At 35.7% G+C, this 27778-nt stretch overlaps 1 protein-coding gene across 4 annotated transcripts in view; it reads left to right on the top strand.

Annotated features, from left to right (window-relative positions):
• UBR2 (ubiquitin protein ligase E3 component n-recognin 2) overlaps window positions 1-27364 on the top strand; it is a 59921-nt gene extending 32557 nt beyond the window's left edge. For 2 of the 4 annotated variants that reach the window (XM_074897134.1, XM_074897133.1), the window contains exons 20-47: window positions 155-218; window positions 513-637; window positions 1682-1734; window positions 1997-2099; window positions 2724-2772; window positions 3137-3291; window positions 5246-5348; window positions 6103-6212; window positions 6425-6505; window positions 7231-7412; window positions 8115-8314; window positions 9541-9634; window positions 11045-11206; window positions 12414-12511; window positions 12711-12783; window positions 13571-13719; window positions 13815-13870; window positions 14278-14374; window positions 16563-16630; window positions 17135-17270; window positions 17901-17991; window positions 18534-18664; window positions 21716-21824; window positions 22077-22133; window positions 23599-23676; window positions 23975-24145; window positions 24847-24948; window positions 25689-27364. In XM_074897134.1, the coding sequence (XP_074753235.1) occupies window positions 155-218; window positions 513-637; window positions 1682-1734; window positions 1997-2099; window positions 2724-2772; window positions 3137-3291; window positions 5246-5348; window positions 6103-6212; window positions 6425-6505; window positions 7231-7412; window positions 8115-8314; window positions 9541-9634; window positions 11045-11206; window positions 12414-12511; window positions 12711-12783; window positions 13571-13719; window positions 13815-13870; window positions 14278-14374; window positions 16563-16630; window positions 17135-17270; window positions 17901-17991; window positions 18534-18664; window positions 21716-21824; window positions 22077-22133; window positions 23599-23676; window positions 23975-24145; window positions 24847-24948; window positions 25689-25830 (3039 nt within the window). In that variant the 3' untranslated portion in view covers window positions 25831-27364. Of the gene's footprint in view, window positions 1-154; window positions 219-512; window positions 638-1681; window positions 1735-1996; window positions 2100-2723; window positions 2773-3136; window positions 3292-5245; window positions 5349-6102; window positions 6213-6424; window positions 6506-7230; window positions 7413-8114; window positions 8315-9540; window positions 9635-11044; window positions 11207-12413; window positions 12516-12710; window positions 12784-13570; window positions 13720-13814; window positions 13871-14277; window positions 14375-16562; window positions 16631-17134; window positions 17271-17900; window positions 17992-18533; window positions 18665-21715; window positions 21825-22076; window positions 22134-23598; window positions 23677-23974; window positions 24146-24846; window positions 24949-25688 lie in introns of all 4 variants that reach the window. The other 2 variants (XM_074897135.1, XM_074897136.1) reach the window with 1 other exon arrangement.
• The last annotated feature ends 414 nt before the right edge of the window (window positions 27365-27778 follow it).

Genomic DNA, 27778 nt, shown 5'->3' with positions numbered 1-27778 from the left:
GTGATTGCATTTTTTTTACATAGCTTAATTTGGAAGTGCTAAGGGTCAAAATGGGCAATGTTTTAAAGCACTGAAAAAATATTTTCAGCATATGGAGAAATTCTTTTATCCTTATTTGAAAAATGTAAATTCTTTTTTGTTTATTTTAATTCAGGATGTTGTTCAACAAAATAACACTCTTATAGAAGAGATGCTATACCTCATTATAATGATTGTTGGTAAGTTCAGAATACATTTATTTTTAAAAACTTAGTCTCTTTAATGGTCTGGAATGAGCGTTCTTGATTGTCATCTCCAGTTCAGTTCTGTGTTGAACTTCTTGTAGTCCTGACTTCTTTCCTAGGAGAAAAGCCTTGAAACTAGCTTAGATTAGTGTAATGAATTTTTGAACATTGGTAGGTGAACACAAGATTTTACAGAAGAGATTTATTTTGCAGTCTTTGTCTTTAAGTTGCAAAAGAAAATAAATGTTTAAAATCCTAAAGAAAAGGTTATATTTTATTTTTTTACAGGTGAAAGATTCAGTCCTGGAATAGGACAGGTAAATGCAACAGATGAAATCAAACGAGAGATCATCCATCAGCTGAGCATCAGGCCAATGGCTCACAGCGAATTGGTAAAGGCGTTACCTGAAGATGTAAGTAATTGGGGGGGGGGAGAGAAACTTGAACTTTGTAAGGCTGATTGCTGAAAACTTTTCATACGCAAGCTTATGCCACTTAATCTGGAATGGAAGCAACATGATTATGCTAAGAGCAAGGTTAACATGAGTACAGATAATAGTTGTCATGGAGAAGGTAGTAAAGAGCTAAAGAGAAGAAAACATAGGAAAGGGTTGGGAGCCTGAGACCTTCTTCAGCTCTTTTCTCTTTTTAATATTGTTTCTTATCAGACCATCTGGCTGGCAGTCTCTGTAGTCTGCTTGTAAACTCTGAATAGTGGTATGGAGGTGGGTTGTTGGAGGTATCCAGAGATAAAAACTGTTATATTTAAAAGCCTAACAATAATTGAAAAGACATGGAATCAGACACAGTATATTGATTTGTGTAACAGAAGTGCTTCATTTGCATGGACAGAAACATTTGTCTGAATTCTGGTTTGAGTGGTTTTGTAGAATAGCAAAGGTTTTTTGGTTTTGGTGGGTTTTTTTTTGTTTGGGTTTTTTTTTGACTATTTTCCAAGTAATCTTTTAAACATAATTTCAGAAGGCAGTCAAAATTAAAAAGTTAATCTTTTGCTATACTGGTAGTACTGCTAATGATAAATTCTGAAATATTTTTCATTGTTCTAAATATTTTAAACAATTTGAAAAGGTTTTTTTTTTAAATTTTTTTTAAGAATAAGGTTGGATGAAAGAGCACACTAGGATTTAAGCTAGACTTCTAAATTGTATTGTCAGTCTTAAATATTTTTTCCCCTGCCCTGTTGACAGCTTCTATTTCATACACACTACACTATTTCGTATACAAATTACCCTTTAACATCCTTACCCCCTTCCTGAAATAGTGTTTGAGCTGATTTCTCCTGCTGCCTTTTGTGGCTGTTTTTTCAGTGACTTGTCTTTTTAGCTTTCCAATATTTCATTTTAAAGGCCTAGAAACCAGAAATATTGACTTTGATTTGAATGTGTTTAATCCAAGAGCTACAGTAACACACTGTCTTGCCTTTTCACTCAATGTAGGAGAACAGAGAGACGGGAATGGAAAGTGTGATTGAAGAAGTGGCATGTTTCAAGTATGTTTCCCTTTATTCTAATATTTCTACTTTAAAAATGGAATATCTAAGTTAGTGAAAAAGAGTGAACAGAAGAAAGGGAGCTGGGTCATGGTGTTTTCCCATGGCTTTACTCATGTGCATCATTCTTAATACTGTTACTTGATTTCTAGAATCCCTATTGAGCAGTGGTTTTCAGCTGTTCTAGTAAACTGTTTATGCTCAAATGTTAATAACCAATGAACGTAAGTTGGTTTTGGTTTGTGGTTCTTTTTTTTTGTAGGAAACCTGGATTAACAGGCAGAGGTCTGTATGAATTAAAGCCAGAATGTGCCAGGAACTTCAATCTCTATTTCTATCACTTTTCAAGGGCAGAGCAATCAAAGGTAACTGGTAATGTAACTTTATGGGGTTTATTTGTGTCTTTTTTGGCTTGATTTTTTTCCAAAGCTCAATTCAGTGAAGAAGTATTACCAGCTGGTTGAAAGTTAACTTTTATAAATTAATTTGAGAATGTTAACAAAATTTGCCTGGGATTTGGCAGTGATTTCTGTGCCCTATACAGAGCTACTGAAATCAGTGGGCCTTCAGGAGCCTGTTTGTGGATGCTCCTAAATCTTATTTTACTGAAAGTATTCAAACAATCTGTATTTTTGCTTACCTTTATAGAAATTACTATTTTATTATATTTACCATATTACCAAATTTACCATAGTTATTATATTTACCAAATTGTCTTATTTACCATAGCTCAGACTTGTCATACCATTTTATGCTAGAAAAATAATCCAGGCTGGCTCAAGATAAAAGATTAATTTTGAAGGTGCATGCCTTACTTTACAAGCAGAATGTAAGACAAACTGAAAAGGCATGGAAGCTTTCGTATTTTATTTAAGGCTGGGAAAAAGGGGGGAAAAAACCAGTAATGATGTAATAAAGCATGAATGCTTTTTATTAGTTTTATATTTGTACAGGTTCCGATTAATATTGGCATCATTCTTCTATTGCAGGCTGAGGAAGCACAAAGAAAGCTGAAAAGACAGAACAGAGAAGATACAGGTATTTCTCTTTGAGAGAAGATGAGAAAAGGAAGCACGTGTCAAACTGTGTATTGCCCTGACATTTAGACTAGCATTCTGTTCTTGGCCTAACCAGAAATGAGTTGAAAATGTAGCAATTCGCTTATTTCTCCCTGGTTGTAGACAGGAATCTTAATTAGTCATGGAACCAGCCTTCTGAACCTTTCATTCCTTTGGCTTTTCTGTTACATGCAAGACATGTTGATTGGTACAGCCTGTCATCTGTAATACTAGTTTTTAAGCAACTGTAAACTGTCTTGGCTTAAGCTGTTAAACTGTTTGAAAGTCAGACATTTTATATCAAACTATATATCACAATATCAAACACACAAATTCCCTTTCAGCACTTCCACCACCAGCTCTTCCTCCTTTCTGCCCACTTTTTGCAAGTCTGGTTAATATTCTGCAGTCTGATGTCATGCTGTGCATTATGGGAACTATACTGCAGTGGGCAGTAGAACACAATGGCTATGCCTGGTCAGAATCCATGCTGCAGAGGGTATGTTTCCTTATTTAAAATTATGCTTACGCTAAAGAAAGGAATATGTATTTTAGCATTTTAATGTGGATTTACAGGTTTGGCTTGTTTGCTTGGTATCTAACATCCAGAATACTCTGATTAAGAAATAAATGGTGGTTTCTGATATAAAAGACTAGGGAGACCCCTCTGCCTCTGATGCAGGTGTTGTTTTTTTTAAGTGGATGGAAGACAGATAAATTTCTAGTGATTTGCACACAAGAGGGAAGAATTTTGCTTGAATCAGTTGAAATAGTGTTTAGAGTGGTAGAGAACAGTTTATCAGAGTTGTTGCTTATTAAGTAAAGCACAGTGACTTTTTCTTGACATTCCTTTAATTATTTTCAGGTTAAGCTAAATCACTTTAGAAAAAAATCATGAAAGTTCAGAAAGGAATTTTCTATCTTGAAAATGTATCAGCTTTGGGAAATTCAGCTGAGCCATTTGTTCCTCACTATTTATAATGATCTTCAGAAACCTGGAGAGTTACTGTGGATTTTGTTGTCTATGATGGTATTTTTGAGGTGTGCAAAGATGAGTGGTGAACTGACATCAAAGAGTTATTCATATTGGTCAGCATTGTTGGTTTAGTATCCAAATTCAAACTTTTCAAAAATAGCAATGGATTTTTTTTAATAACATTTTGCAATGTAACCCCAGCTTTAAAACTACGATTTTTTTTACATTCAGTCTTATTGAGTTTATATTAACTTCTATAGCTAAGTTTAAATTAACACAAGCAGTTCTGTATAACACAAAAAAAGTTGAAAATGGAACAATATGTCAGTATTATAAATCACAACAAAAACTGAAGAATGTAGTTACATTTAGGTAATGTGAGAATGCTAGACTTTGGAATAACTTTGAATAGAATGAGGTTTTTTTGGGTTTTTTTTATTAACTGAACTGAAACATGCTCAACCATTTGAGTACCTCTGGTATTCTCAAAAATGTTCTCCAAAATGTGCGATTCATTAGGGACCTATCACTTGCTCAGACACTCATGATACTTCGTATTGACTGGTGCTGTGCAGTTGGACAGCATATTTCCCAAGTCAGCCGCACTCGTCTTGGAAGCACCATACAAAGGTTGATATGAGACATCTGGAAGTGGTGGCTTATATCTGATGAGACCTGTTAGACAGATGTGATTGAGGAACACATTAAAACAAATTAAAAAACCTTCTACTCAAATCAGGTTTTACCACTTCTTCTCTAGGTACTTAGGCTGTTGTGTTTCAGTTCTGCTACAGATTTTCCAGTGATTATCCTTGCCTTAAGGGGTTTCTGTGTTGATTCCAGGCATTCAGTAATGCTTTTTGTCTAGAGCATCCTGCCAGTTTGTATGGGGTGACAAAAGTGATTGATTCAGGATGACAGATTTCACCACCAAGATTTAAGTATTTAAGCTTTTTAAATGCCATTCAGACTGGTTTTGTGCCAAATAGGGTAATTCCAGTTTTTAAGTTCAAGGAAATTACAGCTTTTTACTGATCTAAAAGTTAACATTATTTAAAAATGCATTTCTAGAGTGTTAGAATAAAATCAGTTTCATAATTTTACCTTTTTGCCAGTTAAGTTTTATAAGTAAGAAGGATTTAAAGTGTGCATCATGCTTCTGTCCAGAAACTTGTGATAATAACAGGCAAGTGCTAGGAAGAAAGCTAAGAAGCAATGACTTCTCATTAGACAGAACAGCAAATAGAAAGATACAAGTGGTATAATGTTGTTTTTACCTGGAAAATTTTCAAGAATTTGTAAACATGCTCTGTTACGCCTGTGTAATGCTTTGGAATTATGTATATAGAAATAACTTCAAATATATTATTATTTTATAATTTCATCATATGATGACTTGTCTCTTAATGCATTACCCAAACTATATGAATAGAATAGATGAAGGATTAAAGAACTAAAACTTGTAATTTTCATCTAGGTTTTGCATTTGCTTGGAATGGCACTACAAGAAGAAAAACAACATCTGGAGAATCTCAGTGAGGAGAATGTTGTAACATTCACCTTCACTCAGAAAATATCAAGTATGCCTTTCTTTTTGAATGTGTAGCAAATTTGAAATAACTGAAAATGCCAATATCTAATATTTTATTCTTCTGAAACAGTATTTAGCAGATGAGTATATTTGTTTATCCATCAAAATTTTACAAAGCTGACTATACATACGTGTTTTACATATGTATAGATTTTATGATAGTAGCAATACTAAAGGCCTTTTCTAGAGGAGAAATTAGAGTTGAATAATTCCCAGGAAATCTGATTCTTAGTATCTGTAAGTAGCATCTCAACAAAGGTTGCTCTGCATGATCAAATGCTACAATTGCAAAAACTGTAGTTGCATTCTTAAATGGTCTTTTAATCTTGACTTTCCATTGTATCTTCTGACTAGGGCCTCTATTTTTGTGAAGACATGAAAGTTGCTAAGACTTTTCCATTTAAAATAGGTGGGAAATAAAATATGGCAAGTTCTATATGGCAGGTCCCAAGATGAAAACAGCCAGGAAGCACATACACTGCATTTATCTTGTAAGAAAATAGAGTCTGTGAGCAAGACTTGTAAGACTCTTTCCTCTAAACTTTTCAGGATTTACAGGGTACTCATGAAAATGTTTGCAGAGGGGTGAATGAAAGTTATGTATTGTACCTATTTGTTGAAGGAATTTTTCAGCTGCTGAACATAGACAAGTGTTGGGTTTTGTTTTTTTGTTGTTTCTAATGTTAGTAAATGATTAGTTTGTCAGGTAACAGTATAATCAGTTCTCGTAATTTTTTTCTCAGGACCAGGAGAAGCACCCAATAATTCCCCTAGTATACTAGCTATGCTAGAAACCCTCCAAAACGCACCTCATCTGGAAGTGCACAAGGACATGATCAGATGGATATTAAAGGTAAATCTGTTTTATATAACTGCTGAAAAGCATGAGAGAAAGATTTTTGAAAATTTCCTAAATATACTGTGATGATTTCCTTATTTCACATGTTGATTTGTTGTACCTACTCTTTTCCTCTTCTGGAATCCAACACTGTGCATTATCTGTCCAGCATTATAGTATACACAGTTATATTCACATGTCACAAACAAATGTTTTTTTTCTTACAGACTTTCAATACTATTAAGAAACTAAGAGAAAGCTCTTCTACAAGTCCTGTGGCTGAGACAGAGGGAAATATTATGGAGGAGGTAAAAGCAAGCTGTAACAGTTAGCTGATCTGAAACAGGTCTGGGTTGTGATTAGCAAAGGACTATATTTCTAATTGCAATTCTAAATCAAAGATGGGAAACATCAGTGATTTCTGAAATTCTGTCTCACAGCTTATAGATCAAACCCATTTGTTTGAAAGACCTATTGGGACAGTCCTTGGACCGTTTTTCTTTGCTTTATATACTGTAGTCTTAAATACTTTGCAAGTTTACTCCTTAGAATTGTAGTACTGATCACAGCATTTAATGGTTCTGCCCTTCCCATAATTTCAGACTCCTTGGGAAGTTGTTAAAAGAAATCGTATCTACGTATTTTTACCGTGCAGGTCATTCTAGATAAGCTCTGCCATTTGTTTAATGTGGCATGACATTCTAGATAATACCCAAAGATGTTGAAGCAGTGTATTGCATTTAGGAATACAGCTAGTAGGAGGAAGAGCAGCACTAGAAATGAGACCTGTCACTTACTTTTTATCTTATGAATGCTCAAAGGGAAGAGAAATACAAAATACAGTTAAAGGTTGAGGGGGAGAAGTGCCCTTCTGGATCTGTATTTCTACCTGGCATTGAACATGAGCTAAAGAGGGTACAAAATAACTTTTTGGTAGACTTTTCTTTTGTCTTTTTATGAGATTTTCGCAGTAGCTAAAATAGTCTGTTGCAATAAGATGTTAAAAATGACTGAGTGAACAATACAATTTCAGAGTTCACGTGATAAAGACAAAGCTGAAAGGAAGCGAAAAGCTGAGATTGCCAGATTGCGCAGGGAAAAGATCATGGCCCAGATGTCCGAGATGCAGCGGCACTTCATTAATGAAAACAAAGAACTCTTTCAGCAAACTTTGGAAGAGCTAGATACTTCAACCTCTGGAGTACATGAAAATAGGTACAGAAATCTCATTTAATTTTTTTCCTTTAAGTTTTATATCAGATTGTCCTATTCTTGCTGCTTAAAAAAAGCACTTTTTTTTTTTACTTGATGGAAAACTATTCATAAGTTTTTTGAGACCAAAAAAGCAGCAGTAAATAGAATGCTTTCCTCCCCTTTTCTGCCAGGATGGTGGGATAAATACTGATTCCTCCCTTCTCCCATCGTCATACAGTACTCAACAAAAAACAGGCCAATAATTTTTTTGTATAAAATTATCCAGTAAATTTTTAATAATACTGAAGAGATTATGCTATTAAACATAGTAAATGGGAAATAGCTGATTCTACGTCTGTTGAGAATCTGGAAAAAAATCTGCTTGTAGCTAGAAATATGAATTGAAGCATGCTAATGATTTTGTGGGGAAGTGGAGAGTTTTCCAAATTTATGTCAGACACTTGAGGGATAGTGGTGATGGAGGGTTGCAGATATAGTTTCTGTGTTAAACTGGAGTGGGTAATACTATTGGGAGAGGGAATTTTTTCTGAAAATCATGTTCTGTTTCTGGGGACATAGGAATTGTTGTACAAGCACCAGAACTATTTTTTGTCAGAGAGCACTTATCACAAAGCTAGTAATCTCATTAATCAACTTAAATCATGGTCTGATTTGTAATTTTTTTCAAATTATTTGCTCACTAGTGTTCTTTGAATATTCTAGCCCTGTAATATCGGATGCAAAACTCACAGCTTTGGGACCAGAGCAAACTAGAGTAGCTGAACACAGACAAGTTGTTATGTGTATATTGTGTCAGGAGGAACAAGAAGTTAAAGTGGACAGCAGGGCTATGGTCTTGGCAGCATTTATTCAGCGATCAACTGTGTTGTCTAAAAATAGAAACAAAATTACTCCAGATCCTGGTAAGTAGTGTTAATACTTGTCTTTAATATTGTCCTGGTTCAGCCAGGATAGGGTTAAGTTTCCCCAGCAGGAAGGAAGAAGGGATCTCCAGCCGGGTTATTCATACCATGCTGAAGTCAGGTCCAGCGAAGCTTTTCTTTTGTGGCTTTGGTCGCGGGAAGCATGGGGCTGTCTGCATCCATTGCGGTATTTTTCTGTATATCTTTTGTCTTGTTCACTCTCATTACTTTTTATTGTTGTTATCATTGCTACTGTTGTTCAGATTGTTTTATCACGCTGTTGTATTAAATTTCTTCTTATTTTAACCCGGGGTTTCTGCCCTACTTGTGTCCGAGGGTGGGGGAGGGACAGCGGCAATGTGATCTCAGGTCCCGGCAGGGCTTAAAACCATTACAAATATTAATGAATGTCAAAGTCACTGTAACAACTGCGAGCTTTTGAGACAGTGACATCAGTTTCTTATGTTAACTGTATGATTGTGAATTACTTCATTGTAATCAGTGGTAAAACGCCCATATTTTTAGTGAGCTAGAAATGTGTATTCTAAAAAATGTAACATCACTGCAAAGCATTATCTAAATGTTCTGCCAGCCATTTATGACAAATTATTTGTAACTGTTAAAAAAGCCTTTAAAAATCAGGTGTTGGTTCTTAAACTACACCTGTGACACTATAGAAAGAGGAGGTGTTGATGTAGTGCTGCAAAAGCACAAGATACACATTTCCTTCCTTTGAGTTATATGATCTGAAATGTCTCAGCAATAATGAAAAATACTTGAATTTAGGTTACTTTGTGAAACAGATCACAATGATCAGTGGCATTGTTACAAAGGTTTCTCTAAATTCTGAATACATAAACACATAGAAAATTTCTGCACTGAATCATTTTGGACTCTCACTCTGAACATTAGTGTTTTTAGACTCATTGTTTAATGGTACTGGACAACCAAAACTGCAGGGGTAGATCTTGGGGACTTTCAGCAGGGCCCAGCACCTCTGAAAACTTGGTTTGAAATCTCAGTACATATGCTCAAAACAAAATTACGTGATACTTGTAAATGATCTAAACTGTTTAAGTTGTTGTGGATTAGTAATGTTTTATGCCTCATCAAGTGAGTTATACTTTTGTGATAAAGTTTAATAATAACACACATGTGGTAACATTTATCTGCAGTTAAGTCTTTTATTGAATGTTTATTTCCAAGTTGTTTTGTTTTAAATACAGAAAAATATGACCCATTATTCATGCACCCGGATCTGTCATGTGGAACACACACGGGTAGCTGTGGACATATTATGCATGCTCATTGTTGGCAAAGGTAAAAATTTATATTTAAGTTTTTAGTCCAGATAGCACATCATGCCAGTTTGCATAACGGCGCTAATTTTAATGGCAAAATTACTACCATGTAGTAAACTTAAAAAGAAATTTCATTAAGCAATTAAAACAGCTCTCTGTTGTGGGGGTGGGAAGTAGAAATCATTATAATAAATGCTGTACACATGTTCAAAATAATTTCCATCCACTATCTGTCATCTTGATAGAGAATAATTCAAAGCCACACATGGCAGCTTTCATTTCCTTTAGTTGTTTATCCCTATACATAATAGTGCACATGCACCCCTGTGGTGCACATATATCTGAACTGAAACTCAGATGGTTTGGATTTTTTTGCAGTTTGGTAGTAGACATGTTCCTGCTGCTTCTTGTGCTCTCTACTGAAGTTTTAAATGACAGTGCATTACTTGTACTCTTATTTCCTCCATCATACTTAATTTTAAATAGAAACATCTGCAGTCTAGTTCATCTTCAACATAAACTCAATTTTATCCTGTGTTCTTAATTTTTTTTAAAACCTTTTCCAGCTATTTTTATTCTTTGATTTTTTTGGAGGGGGATAAATGTGCTTAGTGCCATAGGGTGCCAATGCCACATGACAAATGAAAACCATTCAAGCCTCTAACTTCAATTAGGCCCTTGCTTTGGTCCTTGGCATGGCTCCTTAAGTGCCTGATTTCAAATTCTGCCTTTTGTGAAGATTGTTAGGAGCTTCCAGAGATTTTGTGGCGTTAATCACATGCAGGTTTTATTTGTGATTTTTAATATCATTGCTCACTGAAGATGCATTCTTAATCTTCTTGTGTAGGTGTGTGGTTGCTGTTAACTCCTGGAAATGTACTTAGATGTCTGTATTCAGACCATTTTAGGGTCATCGCTGGGCACACTCTGAACCATCCCAGAGACTTCTGGAATAGCAGTTATGTTTAGCAAAGCAGTGAATTCTGTTCCTTTTCATATATAGGATTCGGACATCAGCCACCAGTTGGTCCAGCTGCTGCTCTGTTGTGGCCTGTAATGGAATATGCATGTGGATAATCATGGCACCTCCCTTTAAATTTATGTACAACTGAAGAATTTTTTTTAATCATTCAACTTGACATCTTCCTCTTACCTTTTTTTTTAACCTAAATGAAAATTGCTAATGATCAGACTTAAACGTGATTTTAATGCCCAGTGTACTTCAGCAGTTTTGGGGGATTTAGGCTACCAAAAACTGGGGATAGCCTGCAGTTAGTAGTACTTTATCAGCCAGAGGGTAGAGCTCTTTCTTTCATATAATTTCTTATGTATATCTGAGAAAAGGCAAAACAGTGTCTGCATGAGAATTCATTAATTTATACATTAATGTTTTAATAATTTACCACTAATATCTTGGTCTTTTCTAAAGATATTTTGATGCTGTTCAAGCAAAAGAGCAACGAAGGCAACAAAGATTACGAGTACACACAAGTTACGATGTAGAAAATGGTGAATTCCTTTGCCCACTTTGTGAATGTTTAAGCAACACCGTTATTCCTCTGCTTCCTCCACCACGAGTTTTGTTTAACAGGTCTGTTTGCTTTGTAAATGTCCTCAATAAATGTGAAGAAAATCCCAAACAAACCACACCCCAAAAATCCCTTTCAAAATGTTCATTATCTTCTGTTTTGATAATCTCAAATGGATTGCCTGCTTACTTATTTTGGTTTATGGACCTTCCTTGGTTATTGTATAGTATAGAATTTAGAGTATGAAAGGACAGTAAAGTGTAGGACTGTTGTGGATGAAAGTATTGACACGGTAATGATTTAGTAAGAAAACTATTAATAACTAACAGCAATTTATCATTACAAAATAATTCAGAAATGTTGAAAGAAAGAAAAGCGACTTATGTACATATTCTAAAATGACAAGGTTCACACTAACCTACTTAACGGTACCTTAATTTATACATATATACATGCGCATACACAAAACGTGCCAACACACACAGGGAAACAAAAGTATTTGGATCCAGTAGAATGAAGTACATACCCACACACCAATAAAGAGAGAAAGAGCGGGTGAAAGAGAAGCTAGCTCAAAGAAAATTTCCCCCTTGAGTTTAGGGCAAATACTCACAATGCCTTGGCATTCCTCAACGGGCAATAATTGAGACTCGAATGGGTGGACTTTGCCCTGGCCTTCTGTCTGGAGCAGGTGACACTTTAAGGGTGTTGGTACCTGAGAGGCGTCCCAGCTCAGGGGAGATGCTGGTCACAGGCCCTCAGAGATCCAGGAGAGCTCAAAGGGTCTCCCTTGTGGTCAAAATTTATAGGGTCCAAGATAATTGACTTTGGTCAAATAGCTTCTGGTGCCTTCTGGCAGTTGCACAAGAACTTGATGAACTTGCAACTCTGTTACAGTTTCCATTTGACCACATCCCAGGCACAGGTGTGCCAGGCCATTAGGAGAGGATGGGCCGTTATAACCATTTCCCAGCAGTCTGCTCGTTAATGTTATCAGTCCTTATCTCCACAGATTGGTGTATAGCTCGGAGGATGTGGGTGGAATCACACCTAGCACCAAGCAGCCCAACAAGGATGGGTGGGGAGGGGTAAGAATTGCACCACCACAAGGACCTGCAGGAAAAGAATTGGATGTAGAGAAATATGTGGATAGCAGAAAAAGAGCCTGTTGAGAAACAGAAGAACATGGAATGCCTATGAAATACTAGTTCTGTATATAGTTTTTTTTTAACTAATTTCTGTATTGTGTTTATATATATTTCTGGACAGGTTAGACTTTTCAGGCCAACCAAACCTAACTCAGTGGATCAAAACAATATCCCAGCAAATAAAAGCGCTGTATTTACTTCGAGATGAAGACAGTGCAAGTAAGTATGAAGAAATGTGTATATTTGTATGTGAAAATATATTCATGGAAAAGACTGAATATTTTGAGAGCTGGTGGCAAAAATGGCAAGGATGGCTTGGAATTTCAGTTTCTGGTGATGAACTCATGCATCTTTTATAATGTAAAAATTAGGTATAGGTGAATAATCAGTGGGTTTTTATTCCTTCTTGTTTATACAGGCAGTTCTGGTAATACAGAAAAAATGGATCAGCTGCAATTACCTGAAGGATTTAGACCAGATTTCAAGCCCAAGTATGTATTTACAACTTACTAAATCATCAAAAATTCATCATGAAATGGTAACATGAAAATAGTATGAGACTTCTGTGCTATAAGGTCTCAATGATTAAGGCAAATACATGAATTTTGCTTTAGTTACAAAAGCTGATCCTATTATTATGATGGGATTGAAATCCAACCCATAACTAGTAAATAATGCAGTAGAATTTCAGAGGTGGATGTGCAGAGATGCTGCGGTTGTATAAATTTTGACATTAGGACTAAGCTTTGTTTCCTTATTACTTGTAACTGGATGAAGGATTCATCATTATAGCTCAGCACTACAAGTAAAACCCAAAGAAATACTATGAAATAGAGTATGTTAAGATGTAATTTCAGCTATTATGGTGTGTTTGTATTTGAGTCTACCCTTTCTTTACCTGAGGAGAAAGTAATAAAATCCATTGCATGGTACAGACATTTGTCTGCCAGCTGCACACAAAAATGAAAGACACTTATCCCAGTTGCTAACAGATTTTGCTATCAGTCACAGTTCTTTTAATTTAGTGTTAATTATATTATCTTTGAAGACTGGATATTCTTAACACTAAAAAATTAGATTGGTTCCAAGAAATAATAGAATAATAATTGGGAGTGTATCTGTTAGAGAAAAGAGGTTACAGAATGCCAGATCCAAAGAAGGATATTGGAGTCCTCACTTAAATTTTAAAAATCCAAGTGTTCAGCTGTGGGGTGAATACTTATCATTGAAAGTGGAGGAAATAATGAATTAGTAATAACACTGTTTTCTTTGTTTCAGGAACCCTTATTCTGAGAGCATAAAAGAGATGTTGACGACTTTTGGTACGGCAACATACAAAGTAGGCTTGAAGGTTCATCCAAATGAAGAAGATCCACGTGTACCTATAATGTGCTGGGGAAGCTGTGCTTACACGATACAGACCATAGGTACTAAAGTATTCATTTTGCTCCTTTATATGTGAATTTCAGAATTTAGATAAATTCACAGCATTTAAATATTTTGGGGTTTTGTTTTCTTCCAGAACGAATTTTAGCTGATGAAGACAAACCATTATTTGGTCATTTACCTTGTCGACAGGTAAGGATCAAGGATCAATTCTTCTCTGAATTGGTGCAAAAAGATGGAATTCTGCTGCTTTAATGCAGAATATCTGGTTTTAATTTATTGTTATTTGATAGTGTTATTTGTTGGATCCCACTGTTTAGTCAGTCAGTATCTGATTGTTAAATTTACTTACAAAGCAAATCTATTACTTTTTTTCTATAAATGCATAGTTTAGTAAGGCCAGCGTTTCTCATTGTAACAGCCAAGAATACGGAGGGGAACTTGTATAATTACATAAACATCTGTCATATACTTAAAACGCTCAAACTGTTCCCCTAAACTACAGCTGAGGGGCCTGAAAAGAATGCTCTAAGTGAAAAGACCTTTTCATATTGAGGAATTTCATTAACTGTGGCAGTATTTCTTCTTTGTTTTTAAAGGATGACTGCCTTACATCATTAACAAGATTTGCAGCAGCTCATTGGACAGTTTCATCTCTTCCAGCAGTACAGGCTCACTTTTGTACTCTCTTAGCGTGTAAGTTCATCACCTGATGCTGTTTTTCACAAAGATACAGATACAGAAAAATGCTTACAGAATTATTGTTAGTCTTGATTATGAGAAAATCGCTTTACGTAGTGGTTTTAAGTAATGGACCAAGAGCTGGTATTTTCACATCTGTACCTACATGTATTTTGTCATACTATGGAAAAGAACCATTTCTTTTGGTCTGTAGTTCCAAGATATATTTCAAGAGAAGCGTTGATATTGTGCTGTGAAGCAGCTCTGTTGATTCTTCCTAGTATTTATATTGCTGCTTTTAGAAATATACCTAGAGCAAAGGAGAAGGAAGTGTGGATCTTCAAGGTCTTTTCCAACCTAGATGATTCTGTGGTTCTGTGGTCCTTCACAAAAGAAAAGTGATACAGTGGAACTTTAAAGAGGAGGAAATTAAGATTAATATAGTATTGAAAGGAAACAGGGTATTTGCAGAGATATATCTGCAAACTTTTTTATTTTTGAAAAGTAGGATCTGTGATAAGACAGGACTTTCTATGTAATGTCATATATTAGTTGAGAATTTTAATGAGAACATCCAAAATGTTCCAACCTTGAAGCATTTGTAGGTACAGGTTAAAAGTCTGAAGTTCAGCCTAATGCAGTAATTAGCCAGGAGAGAACTGTTCTGAAAGGGTGTTATAAAATGGGATAATTTTAATATTCACATTCAGTAGAGCAGGAAAACTTGAAATGCTATCATATACTGAAATTACTAGTAGAATTGATACTACCTACTTCAGCAAATAGTTGGCAGCTTTATGGGGAAGAACTTAATTGACACCAGTTCACAGCTGTAATGATAGAGCCTTTTTCTATGTGAAGCAGAAGAGAAAATGTTGCTAGCTATTTGACTGGAACTTTGTAGTATATGGTGTTCTGCATGATTTGGGTTTTCTTGAAAACTTGAATCAGTGTTTCTTCAAAGTTGTTCTTCCAGCTGACAGAAGCAACTGTACTGTTTCTATTTTTGTGAAGGAAAAGTGTTGTTTTGTTTTTTTTTTTTCAAGGCTAGGAATAAGGCAAATTATTTGCCATTGATCTGTAATATTCTATGAACGATACATAAAGATAACTTGCCAAGTACAAGTTTGGTTTTGAAAGTCCCTTGCACTGCTCGTGTTTTTGATAGAAGCATTTTTCACACATTTGGGTTGAGTTCTGTGGCTGTATGCTCACAAAAGTAAAGGCATTTGGAATCTGAGTGGTGGTGAAATGTTTGCTTATAGAAATAGTTTCAAAATGTCACAGATCTTCAGCTATTAACTTTCTGGCCAGCAAAGCAGCAGTCTTCAAATGAATTATTTTTAAGTTATTATGATGAGACTATTTTTTACTGTAGTAGTGTTTTTAAATTTGGCAGCTTAATGCTTATAGCTACATGATAAAACTGTTCTCATAGCTGCAGTTGAAACTCTTCTAGTGTAAATTAGGTTTTACTGCTTTGGAGTAAAGAAGTTTGCAATTGTTCCTTGATTGTTCTTTAATGTTGTAACATTTTCAAGACTATTTATGTTTGCTTTTAGCTAGAGGTACTTTACTTGGAATTTATTAATTGTGTGAATTTGTGTTGTCAACTGGAGTGCTTTGGTTAATACTTTGTGGTTACTGTGAATGTGAATACTACAGAGATGGAGAGTCCAGTACCAATTCTTTCTTAATTAGAGATAAAGAATGAATTTAAGAGACTCTTTAGCAATGTATTTTTGAGTCTGTGAGGCAAATTTAGTGAACCTTGTAAAGTTGAGTGAATTGCAGAAGTTTCCTTTGAACAGCTGTCCAACAGAGAACAATTAGTGTTTCTGTTTAGTCACTAGGCTTTGAGCTTATTTCTGGGTCAGAGCTTGAGATACTATCTCATTTTATCTCTCGATGGAGACCTGAGCAATGAAAGGAAGTCACTGTGGGAGTTGAATGACAGCACTTACTTTGTTATAGCTACTTTGGGTTTCTTTCATTTCAATACAATATAGTTAAGTAGTCAAGAGTCTTTTCCAATAATGTTGAACAACTCTTGATTTCACACCTTTCTGACCAAAACAGGTACATTTGTATTTTAGGTACTTTAAGCATATAAACCAAGGAGATAGCTCTCATTTTGTAACTGAAGTACGCTAAAAGCTTTTCATATGTACATGTTCAATAACTAAATTTATTTTTCTTTCAGCACTGGTGCCTAATGAAAAAAATGGAAATCTTCCTTGCATACTTGATATTGACATGTTTCATTTATTGGTAAGTATTCCATAATATATATTAATAATATTTTGATCCAGTAGGAATAATGTAAGAACTTAATTGGAAACTTTCTCTACTCAGTAACCTTTCAAAATGTTCATGTTTTTAGTGTTTTTCACTAAATACAATTCCAAAATTTTTGTTTTGTTTTGTTTCAAGTATTCTTATCTGTAAATAAAAAAGGGGTAAAATGAGGTGGAATGTGTGTACTCTTTAGATGTTAAAACAAAACCCCCAAACCAACCCCCCCAAGAAACTCCATACAAAAAAAAAGAAAAAAAAATCTTAAAAAAACCCCACCACAAACCAAAAGAAAATACACACTCCTGAACCCCCCTCATAGTCAATCATTGTTCCCTTAAATAATGGCTGGCTAATGAACTTCAAAATTAGCCTTATGAGGCGTGTTGACTTCAAAGGGTATAGTTGCAGCATGAGCAGAGAAAATGGCAAGGTTCAGAAAGAAAAGGAATATAACAGCTTTCTTGTTTTCTCTTACAGGTAAGCTTGGTGCTCTCTTTCCCTGCCATACATTGTCAGGATTTTTCAGGGGTTAGTCTTGGCACTGGAGATCTTCACCTCTTTCATCTTGTCACTATGGCACACATAATACAAATTTTACTTACCTCATCAACAGGTAATGCCACTTTCTTTCAACTTCTATTGAAATGGTTCCTCAAATTTGTACTTGGTAAACACCGAGGTGCTATTGGTAAATGTACACAGTTTACAGTTGCAAAATAAAATTGCTAGTGCCCTCTCTTTCAGCCTGTAGAAAGTATTTGATAAATTGTACTCATGAAAGTTCAGTCTTTTGTCTTTATTGCTTAGCACTGGAGGGTTTTTGGAGCATAGCTAGTCACAAAATGTAGCTTTCCAGCTAATGTAGCAGTGTGTAGAAGTTTTGTTGCAGAGACTTGGCTTAGGCATGGCATGATGAATAAGTTGCAGTTAGCAAGGTAAGGAACCAGCGTATCTTCTGGCAAGAGAACTGGATAAGGTGTAGTATGCCAAAAGCAAAGAACTCCAAGCAAGTATATTACAAAACCCAACCAACTGACCAAGTAAATCAACACCTCAATGGAGCTTACAACAGCATAAACTTAGCACGTAAGGTGTGCAGCAGAAGACTTTTTTCCAGTACGTTGTATCATAGTACAGTGGAATGTTTTACTTAGTTTTGGCCTTTTTCTCAAAACTTGAAAAATTACATTCTTGCTGTAGAAACATGTATATATGACTTGCTTATTATTTCTTTCTTCTTCAGAAGAGAATGGCATGGATCAAGAAAACACTAACAGTGAAGAGGAAGTAGCTGTGCTTACACTGTATAAATTTCTTTGCCAGTGTACAGGAAGGTAAAAGTGCGATCTTTTAATAAGTTTTATAAAATTTTCTCCCTCCCAGACTCACCATTAATTACTGATTGAATTCTACATACTAATGCTGTCAAAGATGAGACTTTTGACTGGGGAGCTCTTAGATCTTGTTTCTTATCCACTAATTCTAGTTTCACTTTACAAGTAACTATTCCTATAAATGCCTCTGTGTTCATGAAGATAGTTGCTTATGAAGATTATGCTCTGAAACAGTTCTTTTTAGTCAGTTTGCAGATGTGTAGAATCTGAAGTTGGCAGTGTCTGAGTACAGAAAACTTGTCAGGATCTGAAATGTCTATTGAAAATGTTCCTTAATTTACTGTTCTGGCTGGTTATATTTTTATGAATCTCTATTTGGTGGTTTTTATTGGAGTTAGCTTTGAAATAAACACTTTGCATAATGCTTTTTGTTTCAACTGAAGTCAGTAATTTAATACGAAGTATGACTGAAGATTTACTAATATAGCTCTAAAACTGAAATTATTAAATAAAAGCAAACTTTTTTATTATGTTCCCTTAAGTGCCTTGAAAGAAATTTCCTCAGGCTGGCACCTGTGGAGGAATCTAAAAGCCGGAATCATGCCTTTCCTGAGATGTTCTGCTTTGTTTTTCCATTACTTAAATGGAGTCCCAGCACCCTCAGAAATTCAAGGTACTGTCTGCTTTGTATTATCTTTTCAAGACATAAGCATTTATGGACAAAATAAATTAAATTTCTTCTGAGGAAGCTGATTGAATGAATGTGGGCTTGTTACCAATGCAGAATCGTATCTGCGTAATGAAAAAGGCAAAAAAAAAATTGCTTCTGTTTTAAAATAGTCTTTAATATAGAGGCAAATGCTTGTCTAGATTACTTAAAACAGAAGTCAATGCTTTTCTGATAAAAAGTGAAATTTTGATTATTTCAAATTTCCTGCTGACTACTGTTTTGAAATGAGACCTGCTTTTGCTTTCGTTGATTTCATTCGAATCAGCATTCACCAATAATTAATCTCTCTTTACAAATAAACTCTATTACATTTCTGGAATTCCAGCCAGTAAGTCAGTTTCATCGGGAACCCAACTTAAATGCTTCTAAGCACACACATGTAGCATGGGAAATAAAAAAGGGGAGCTGGAGACATAACACACACCTGCAGGGCTGCAATCATATTGGCATCACAGAGACGTGGTGGGATGGCTCCTATGACTGGAGTGTTGGAATGGAAGGATACAGGCTCTTTAGGAAGGACAGGCAGGGGAGAGGAGGTGAGGGTGTCACCCTCTGTGTCAGTGTCCAGCTGGAGTGCATAGAGCTCTGCCTGGGGATAGATGAGCAGCTGACTGAGAGCTTATGGGTCAGGATTAAAGAGAGGACAGGGACAAGAGCTGTTATAGTGGGGGTCTGCTACAGGTCACCTGACCAGGAAGACCAAGCAGATGAGGCCCTCTAGACAAATGGGAGCAGCCTCACGTTCACAAGCCCTAGTCCTTATGGGGGACTTCAGCCACCCTGATATCTGTTGGAGGGATGACACAGCAGGGCGTAAGCGATCCAGGAGGTTCCTGGAATGCATTGATGATAAATTCCTTCTCCAAGTGTTAGAAGAGCTGATATAAAGAGAGGTGCTGTGCTGGACCTTGTTCTCATTAACAAGGATGGGCTGATGCGAAGTGTGAAGCTTAAGGGCAGCCTTGGCTGCAGTGACTATGAGATGGTGGAGTTCAAGATCCTTAAGGCAGCAAAGAGGGAGTATAGCAAGCTCACTACCGTGGACTTCAGGAGAGAAGACTTTGGCCTCTTCAGGGATCTGCTTGGTAGAGTACTATGGGATAAAGTCCTGGAGGGAAGAGAGCCCAAGAAAGCTGGTTGGTATTCAAAGATCACCTCCTCCAAGTTCAGGAGCAATGCATCCTGAGAAAGAGGAAGTCCGGTAAAAATGCCAGGAGGCCTGCATGGATAAACAAGGAACTCCTGGACAAGGTGAAACACAAAAAGGAAGCCTACAGAGGGTGGAAGCAAGATACAGGGTGGTGTGAGAGATACAGGTGGGAGAGATACAGAGAAACTGTCCAAGTGGTCAGAGATGAGGTTAGGAAGGTCAAAACCCTGATAGAATTAAATCTGGCCAGGGACACCAAGGGCTGAAAGAGGGTAGATTAAAATTAGATATAAGGAAGAAGCTCTTCACTGTGAGGGTGCTGAGACACTGGAACAGGTTGCCCAGAGCAGTGGTGGCTGCCCCTTCCCTGGCAGTGTTCAAGGCCAGGTTGGACGGGGCTTTGAGCAACCGGGTCTAGTGGAAGGTGTCCCTGCCCATGGCAGAGGGGGTTGGAACTGGATGATCTTTAAGGTCTCTTCCATCCCAAACCCGTCTGTAATTCTATGTTACACCTGAAATAATTGATGTTAGTAACATATTTTACTGTCTTCCACATAAGGTGTGTGTAGTGATAGAGTGTAAATCTGAAGATGTTAACAGGTTCACACTGCTTCAGGTTTCCTGTGTTTAAACAAAGTCTGATACCTTCTGCTGAGCTATGAGAACAGCGGTTGTCTCTGTCATCTATCTTTGTGCTTTGGTAATGCTTCTGGAATGTTTCCTTGACATGTAGCCCCTTGACAAATTGTGTTTAAAATGGAGGTTTCTTTTTCATTTAACAATTGCATTACTTAAGCTTTGGTCCAAAAGAAGAGAAACCTCTATTCCTGAACTTTGATTTTCTGTAACAAGGTTTCTCAAGTTCATAGTCTGGACCAGTAATGACCACTTCAGTTCCTTGTTACAGATGCTCTAAAGATGAGGTACCAGGTGCAGATGTACTTCCAGACAGTAGGTCTTTAAAGAGTTAGTTGTAAGAGAAGAGAAGAGGAAGGCTTTGCTTCACTTCTTTTATAATTCTCAAGTTCCGGGTGCTTGAATGGCCCTGTAGGTCCCTGCCACCAAGGGATGTCCTGACAGTGGCTGTGGCACTGGGTATTTTGCCTTCCTTTCCCACTTCCTTGCCCCAGGACCCACTGATCCCACAACTGGTCTGTATTGCCTTTCTCTGGGGAAACCCCCTTTTACCGGGGGTTGTGGAATGGCAATCACTTGGGCATGAGAGAGGAGTGAGCACAGCTTTTATTGTAATTCTCTTCACTCCTTTATTCAGGAGCAAGAGAAGCTGTGCCACAGAAGAGGTACTAGTACTCTTTGTCCTGAAAGTTTGGGAGAGCAGGGACCCAGGGAGTCAAATCAGTAGACTAGTATGAACATGGCAATCTGATGGTTGTGTCCTGCATGTGAGTTTGGCACTGCAGGCATTTGCAGTCTCTGTATTTGAGGCTGTTAAACTGCCTGTCACTGACAAACTGTCTTGGTTTGTGTCACAGACTCCAGGGAGCACCAAGTAGCCATTTACTGGACAACGTGAAACAAAGACATACTGACTTGTAAAGGCCATTGAACTCTCCGTTGTGGTTCTTGTATGACTAGGCTTGAAACATGCTTGGGGGGAAGTTTGAGGAAAGTTGCTTTTAATTTCTGGCAGTTTCCCAACATAGCTGTCTGGTGCCTTTACTAACACTTTCATATTTCCTACCATATTTTGGGTGTGGGGGAACTCAGTTTTTTTAAAAAAATATATATAGCTGTCCCATTATTTAGAGTTGTATTTCATTTATTGCAGACAATGTAATTTTTAAAAACTGTAATTATGAGAATTACACTTTTTTTTACAGTAAATGGAACAAACCAGTTTGAACACTTATGTAGCTATCTTTCCTTGCCAAACAACCTCACTTGCCTTTTTCAAGAAAATAGTGAGATTCTGAACACCTTAATAGAAAGGTAAGTCGTGGGTTTATGCTTAGTTTAAATATAATAAAGAATCCTGCACAAGATCATAACTATTCTCCCGGGAGTGCTTATGTGGACTTGAATTATAGACTTTGAAAAAGAATTAATGAAATAAAGTGTTTTGAAATAAATCATTTTGGTTGTAGAGATTATCGAATAGATGTATGGTGGATTTTATGCTTATTTGTTTCTGAAAAGTATCATCTGTTGAAGTCAAAAGCCAATTTTTTTTCTTTCTTGTAGTTGGTGCAGTAACAGTGAAGTAAAAAGATATCTGGAAGGCAAGAGACATGCGATCAGGTAAACATGAATAAATTTTAAGCAGAGAGGGGAGAAACTTTAATGCCATTTTCTCCAAGTATTTTTTCCTAAAGGCTGTTTATAATAACATAGTATCAGTTCTGCTTTATTGAATGGCAAAGATATTAAGGTATAAGCAAAGAGTTTTTTCAGAATTTTGTAAGAAAAGTAGAATGTTGCTTAAATTAGTAGATTTTAAAGGCAAAGTTAAATCTTACCGTTTTATTTAACGGATCTGCAGTAATCAGAGGCCATTTCTTATCATGTTTCCTATAGTAGATTTGTACCTTCTGATTTAAAAGCTATGCTGTTGCTGAAAGATGTATACAACCGTTGTTTAAAAATACCAGGCATTGAAGAGCTTTTTAAAATTATCTTTTTAAAGAATCCAAATTCTTCAGGAAATCAACACCAAGTCAGTTTCTAGCTATTTGCTAAGCAATTATTTCGAATTCAGAACGCATTTAATACTTAGTGGATGTAGAAAAGCATTTTTTTTCTTATGAAGGCTGCATAAAAATAGTGGTTATGTTATCCAAATAATTACAAATGAATATGATGCTCACAGTCTGTCATTAAAAACATCCCTGCATTTTAATCTCCTGTGCTAAATACATAAAGTAAATCTTTCAGTGTTGTACATGCAATAAGGTTAAGTGACAAAAATAAAACTTAATGACTTCATCTGTTAAATACCAGGCTATTAACAGAATTTCTTATACAGTAAGAATACTCTGATTGCACCATTGATTCCCTGTTATGTGTGGTTGTTGGGATTTTTCCATGTGTTCCTTTTGCTGATTAACTGTTTTTCCCAAGATCGTGTCAAAATTGACAGTGATTTTTTTTTTTTCTTCTCAGCATGTTCTTGTACATTGCTTCTGTTACAAACATCTATTTACATTTCAGAGTCTAATTTGTATTATTCCTAGAGTTGAAGATTTTTTTTTTTTTTTGCCGGTGCTATACACTAACTTTTAACTGTTATTTCTAAAGATACTTGATATTAAATAGGTCCTTGTCGTTTCATGAATATTTTGTTCTCTTCGGGATACAATGTCTCTGAATTTGCGAGTCAGACTATTTTCTGTTCAACATTAGTGACAAAAGGAAAATACAAAGCAAACTGATAAGGGAGCAGAACAAATATTCAATTAAATCTGTAGTGACCTTATGAGGTTTTGTTAAAAGCATAAATGACATGTATTTTTCTGACTTTCTGCCTGTGCATTTTATCAAATTCATAAAAAATATGACTAAGAAAACTGGAGGTGGTCTAGTTGAGAGATGTTGTGGGTTCCTTTATGTCCTACCGTTTTATTCTATGGATGGCAAAGAATAGGAAAACTTAAATTTAATTATTCACAGATGCTGTTTAAATGAGTCAGGAAAACATGAATGAGTTTGAAATCATTGTGTATTATTCATTGAAATATGAGTGGTTAATTTGATTGCTTTATTCCAGCTATGCACGAGAATCCAACAAATTAATAGACCTTCCGGACGACTACAGCTGCCTCATTAACCAAGCATCCAATTTCTCGTAAGTTGTATGCAATTATAGTTGCCCCTATGGGACCCCCTAAAGTCTTCTGCTCCTTTTGATGAACTAGGAAACCTCTGACCTGAAAGTCTCAAAGTTATTTATAGAATCATAAAGTTAATGGCGTAAATTTGATGTCACATGTTCCAGCAAAACTGCCATGTATTTCAGCAAAATAGGAATTGCAAGGGTTTGTATAACTGTTAACTGTATAAATGTTCAAAAGTACTTTTGAATCTTTTTACTATCTAGAGTTAATACCTACAATGGATTTTGGTTTTTTTTTGCTTAACAAAAGGTGTCCGAAATCAGGTGGTGATAAAAGCAGAGCCCCAACATTGTGCCTTGTTTGTGGGACCATGCTATGTTCTCAGAGTTACTGTTGTCAAACTGAATTAGAAGGAGAAGATGTTGGAGCCTGTACTGCACATACATACACTTGTGGTTCTGGAGTGGGCATATTCCTTAGGTAAGGAACTGAGTATCTTTACTTACATTGTTAGGTTAGATGGTGTTTGTAGATATGAAAGCAATAGTTGTATAGATGTGATTGCTTCTACAAACCACCCCTGCAATGGTTGGTTGGTAACAGGATTGCCTAAAAACTAGAGTGTATTCATCTTCCTTATACTTTGATATAAGGTTCAGAGGTTGTTTCTTTAAAGTGTAGAAAACTTGAATTTCGTTTTTAAAGTGAATGTGTTTTCTCTGTGTGTTTATTTTCAATCAAGTATTACAAACCAGTGAAGGTAAATACCTTTATTTTGTTGTTGCTGCTGCTGTTGACATTGTTGAAAACAAGAAAATTTATTTTAGTTGTCTTCCAGCATACAAGGAAAGGTTAGATACTATCTGTTTTCATTTTGGCAAAGATTAGTGAGAAGTGAAATTGGTTTATTTTTTTGTTGTAGTTCTGTTGAGTATTTTACACCGACTGCAAATAATATGACATGAAACTACACTGTTTTTAACTGCCACTGGGGAGTTATAACAGGAAGAGAATAAGATATTTAGTTGGGTTTTTTTTTGAAAAAAAGTACCTTTAAAAATCTGTACAAGCAGATTGTACAGAATAAAAGTAGGTGAGAATTGGAAAAGAGGTGTCTGAAAATATGAGAAACTGTTCCCCTGAAAATCAATACCTAAATTCTTCTCTGTGTTTCTCTCTAGAGTACGAGAATGTCAGGTGCTATTTTTAGCTGGAAAAACAAAGGGCTGCTTTTATCCTCCTCCTTATCTTGATGACTATGGAGAGACAGACCAGGGACTCAGGTAAATATTTTTAAAATAGCTCTTTTAAGGAAAGGAATTCTAAAACTATCTGGTTTGTAAAATACATTTTCCATGTTACCTTTTTATTTTAATGATATAATTATATAGATAATATGTAATTTCAGCTGCATCTGATATCTTCAAACATTTTAATGCTAATATGTGTTTTTAGGTTAAAAATACTTAACAGCAGATCTTTCCCAGATTATAAATAGTTGCCTTGAGGTGTAGAAACTTAAATCTTTTTAGCATCTGTGAAGCTGCCTAGAAACTAAGGCTGAAAATTTTGTGTATAGTGTGTTTATTTGTGTAATCTGTGTTAATATAATACCAAGTAAAAATGCTATGAGATTATTTTATTTAATGTGGTAGTTCTTTGACTTTACACCTGTCTGCTTCCTATGAGAACAGTTTTGGGACGTGATATTGTTAATGCCATAGAACACGAACTGGTTCAGCCTGGAAAGATTGCTGAAAATCAGTGTTCAGACTTCTGTGGGCTGTACATGAGATTCTTACAGACTGGAGGGAGCAGTGAGAGTGGGGGACTAGACAAGGTAGCACTCCAGTTCACTAGTTCCAATATCTGTTGATTTGTTCTTTCAAGAGAATAATGTTAAAGGGTAATCTAAGTATTTTAAATAACTCTTCAAAATATTAATATTTAATATGTCACACTTGAGTGTTTGTGCTTAGTTGCAGAGTTTTATCATTCCTGATATGTATTATTTCCTTTTCAGACGTGGGAACCCATTACATCTGTGCAAAGAACGATTTAAAAAGATTCAAAAACTCTGGCAGCAGCACAGTATCACAGAGGAAATTGGACATGCACAAGAAGCAAATCAGACACTAGTTGGCATTGATTGGCAGCATTTATAATGGCTATCTGCTGAAGACTGGAACTTTATTAAGATTTTTGTAACTCATTAAGCTTTTCAAAGGAGGGATTAGGAAAAAAAGTTTGAGGAAAAAACCCCACAGATCCAGTCCTGTTATTTAATCTTTCTTTTACAATGTATTTCATAAAGATACCAATTAAGATTAATCAAGTAAACTTTCTATGTAAGCAAGTTTTATTAGTCATATAATTTGCACTGTGCTTCCTTCACAGAAATGTCTTGGGTTATAAACCTGGGCAAATGAACTTGAGCTTCTGATATAAAAAAAGAATGACTCTTTTTGGAAGTCTGACTATGATTTTTCTTATAAACTGCAAGAGAAAAAGACTGCTGAAACAGAAACTAGATAGAGCACAATTACAGATTGTGTTTTGCCCCTTGCTAAGTAATCTGAGCCGTTTTATTTATTATTCTACATTTTAATACTTAAGCTGTGTGTACATGCAATGGAATGAAGTAAGGAAGCAAATAATGTAGCAAATGGATGTTTCTCTCTGCATCAGTGGATAATTCACTCTTTCACGGTGTATCTAAAATTATTTTGTCATTTGTACTCTTGCAGCTTTCTTGCTTCCAGTTGTTTTTTAACTAAAAAAAACCTGCTAACACTAGCTTTACAAGTAAAATAATTTAATTTTAAAGCTTTTTCCAGAGCATTGCGCTCCTTAGGATTACGTAGTTTGTAATTTGAATTTAGCTGGGAAACCCTTTCACTTTCAATATGTGATTGGTTATTGGTATTTAAGGGTTGACATTGTGCTTTAGAAAATATTTTAAGAAAATGACAATACATAAAATGTCATGAAAGCTAATTTTATGTTAATTTGCAGAAGCACAGAGGATGTTTTCTTCATTTTTATTAACAGTCAACTTTTAAGGTGCAAATCCCATCTCCTTTTTGTTGCAGACAAACTGAATGGTTTCCTCTGGCTTTGAAGGGTCACAATCACACTGCCCACATTTTTGCATCGATTCTTTGGGTTTTTTTCTGTTGTCCCATCAAGTATATTTACTTTTTGGCTTGATTGAAAGCTCTGTAAAGATGTTTGCATATAGTATATTTTATAAATATATTCTATAACTGCGCAGATTTGCACTTGATATGAGGGTGCCTGAAGGCAGTGAGTTTTCTAGTTGTATGTAATTAGACCACCAAGGTGTCTCTAAAAAGTGACATTATGCTTACTGATTTAAAATAAAATCCATTACCTTTATCTCTCCTATCTTCTGACAAATTAGCAAAATCTTAATTTACATAGTTCTGTTTCCTTAATAATCTGTGGTTCTTTTAGTTAACTCTTACTTTCTGACTACGTCTTCAGCCCAGATAAGCAATCCCTTTACTGTCTGCCATGTCTTCAGTTACACTTGGTCTGACTGAGTTATTTCTATTTTTACAGATTTAATGCTTCAGATAAATTTTGTATATTCATGGTGTACAGGACAATTTTTCAAACATTCAGTAACAGTATTGAGTGAAGATGTGAAGTATGAAATAAAGAAATTTGGCCAATGTTTATTTCCTTTTCTTAAAAACAGTACAGACTACTCTTGTCTCTACTAACTGTTGTAGAGCAAATAATTTATATATTGCTGTCACTTTTTACAAAGAGACATGCAGAAGCTGCAGGAAAAAATGACATTAATGCTTCATCTCTGCCTTCCCCTACTTAAGCTGGTTGATATATCAACAGTTTTCTGTGCATGGTACTTAAATATCACACTTTTTTGGTGATGTTACTATTCCTTTGCAGAGAGTCTTGCTGCTTAAGCTGCGTGCCACAGTTTCAGATAATGTGTAACTGCATTGAAGAACTTTTCCTGTAAGCATAATATTAAAAAGATAATTACACAGAAGTCTGTCAGTATCATCAAAGCAAAATATTGACAGCAAGAAGGATTTTTTCCCTCTGAGATCAAAGCCAGAG

Source organism: Athene noctua, chromosome 1 (assembly GCF_965140245.1).
Source record: "Athene noctua chromosome 1, bAthNoc1.hap1.1, whole genome shotgun sequence".
In the NCBI taxonomy this organism is placed as follows: domain Eukaryota; kingdom Metazoa; phylum Chordata; class Aves; order Strigiformes; family Strigidae; genus Athene; species Athene noctua.
The sequence above is the reverse complement of the archived record's forward strand: the minus strand, read 5'-3'. Positions and strand labels throughout refer to the sequence as shown.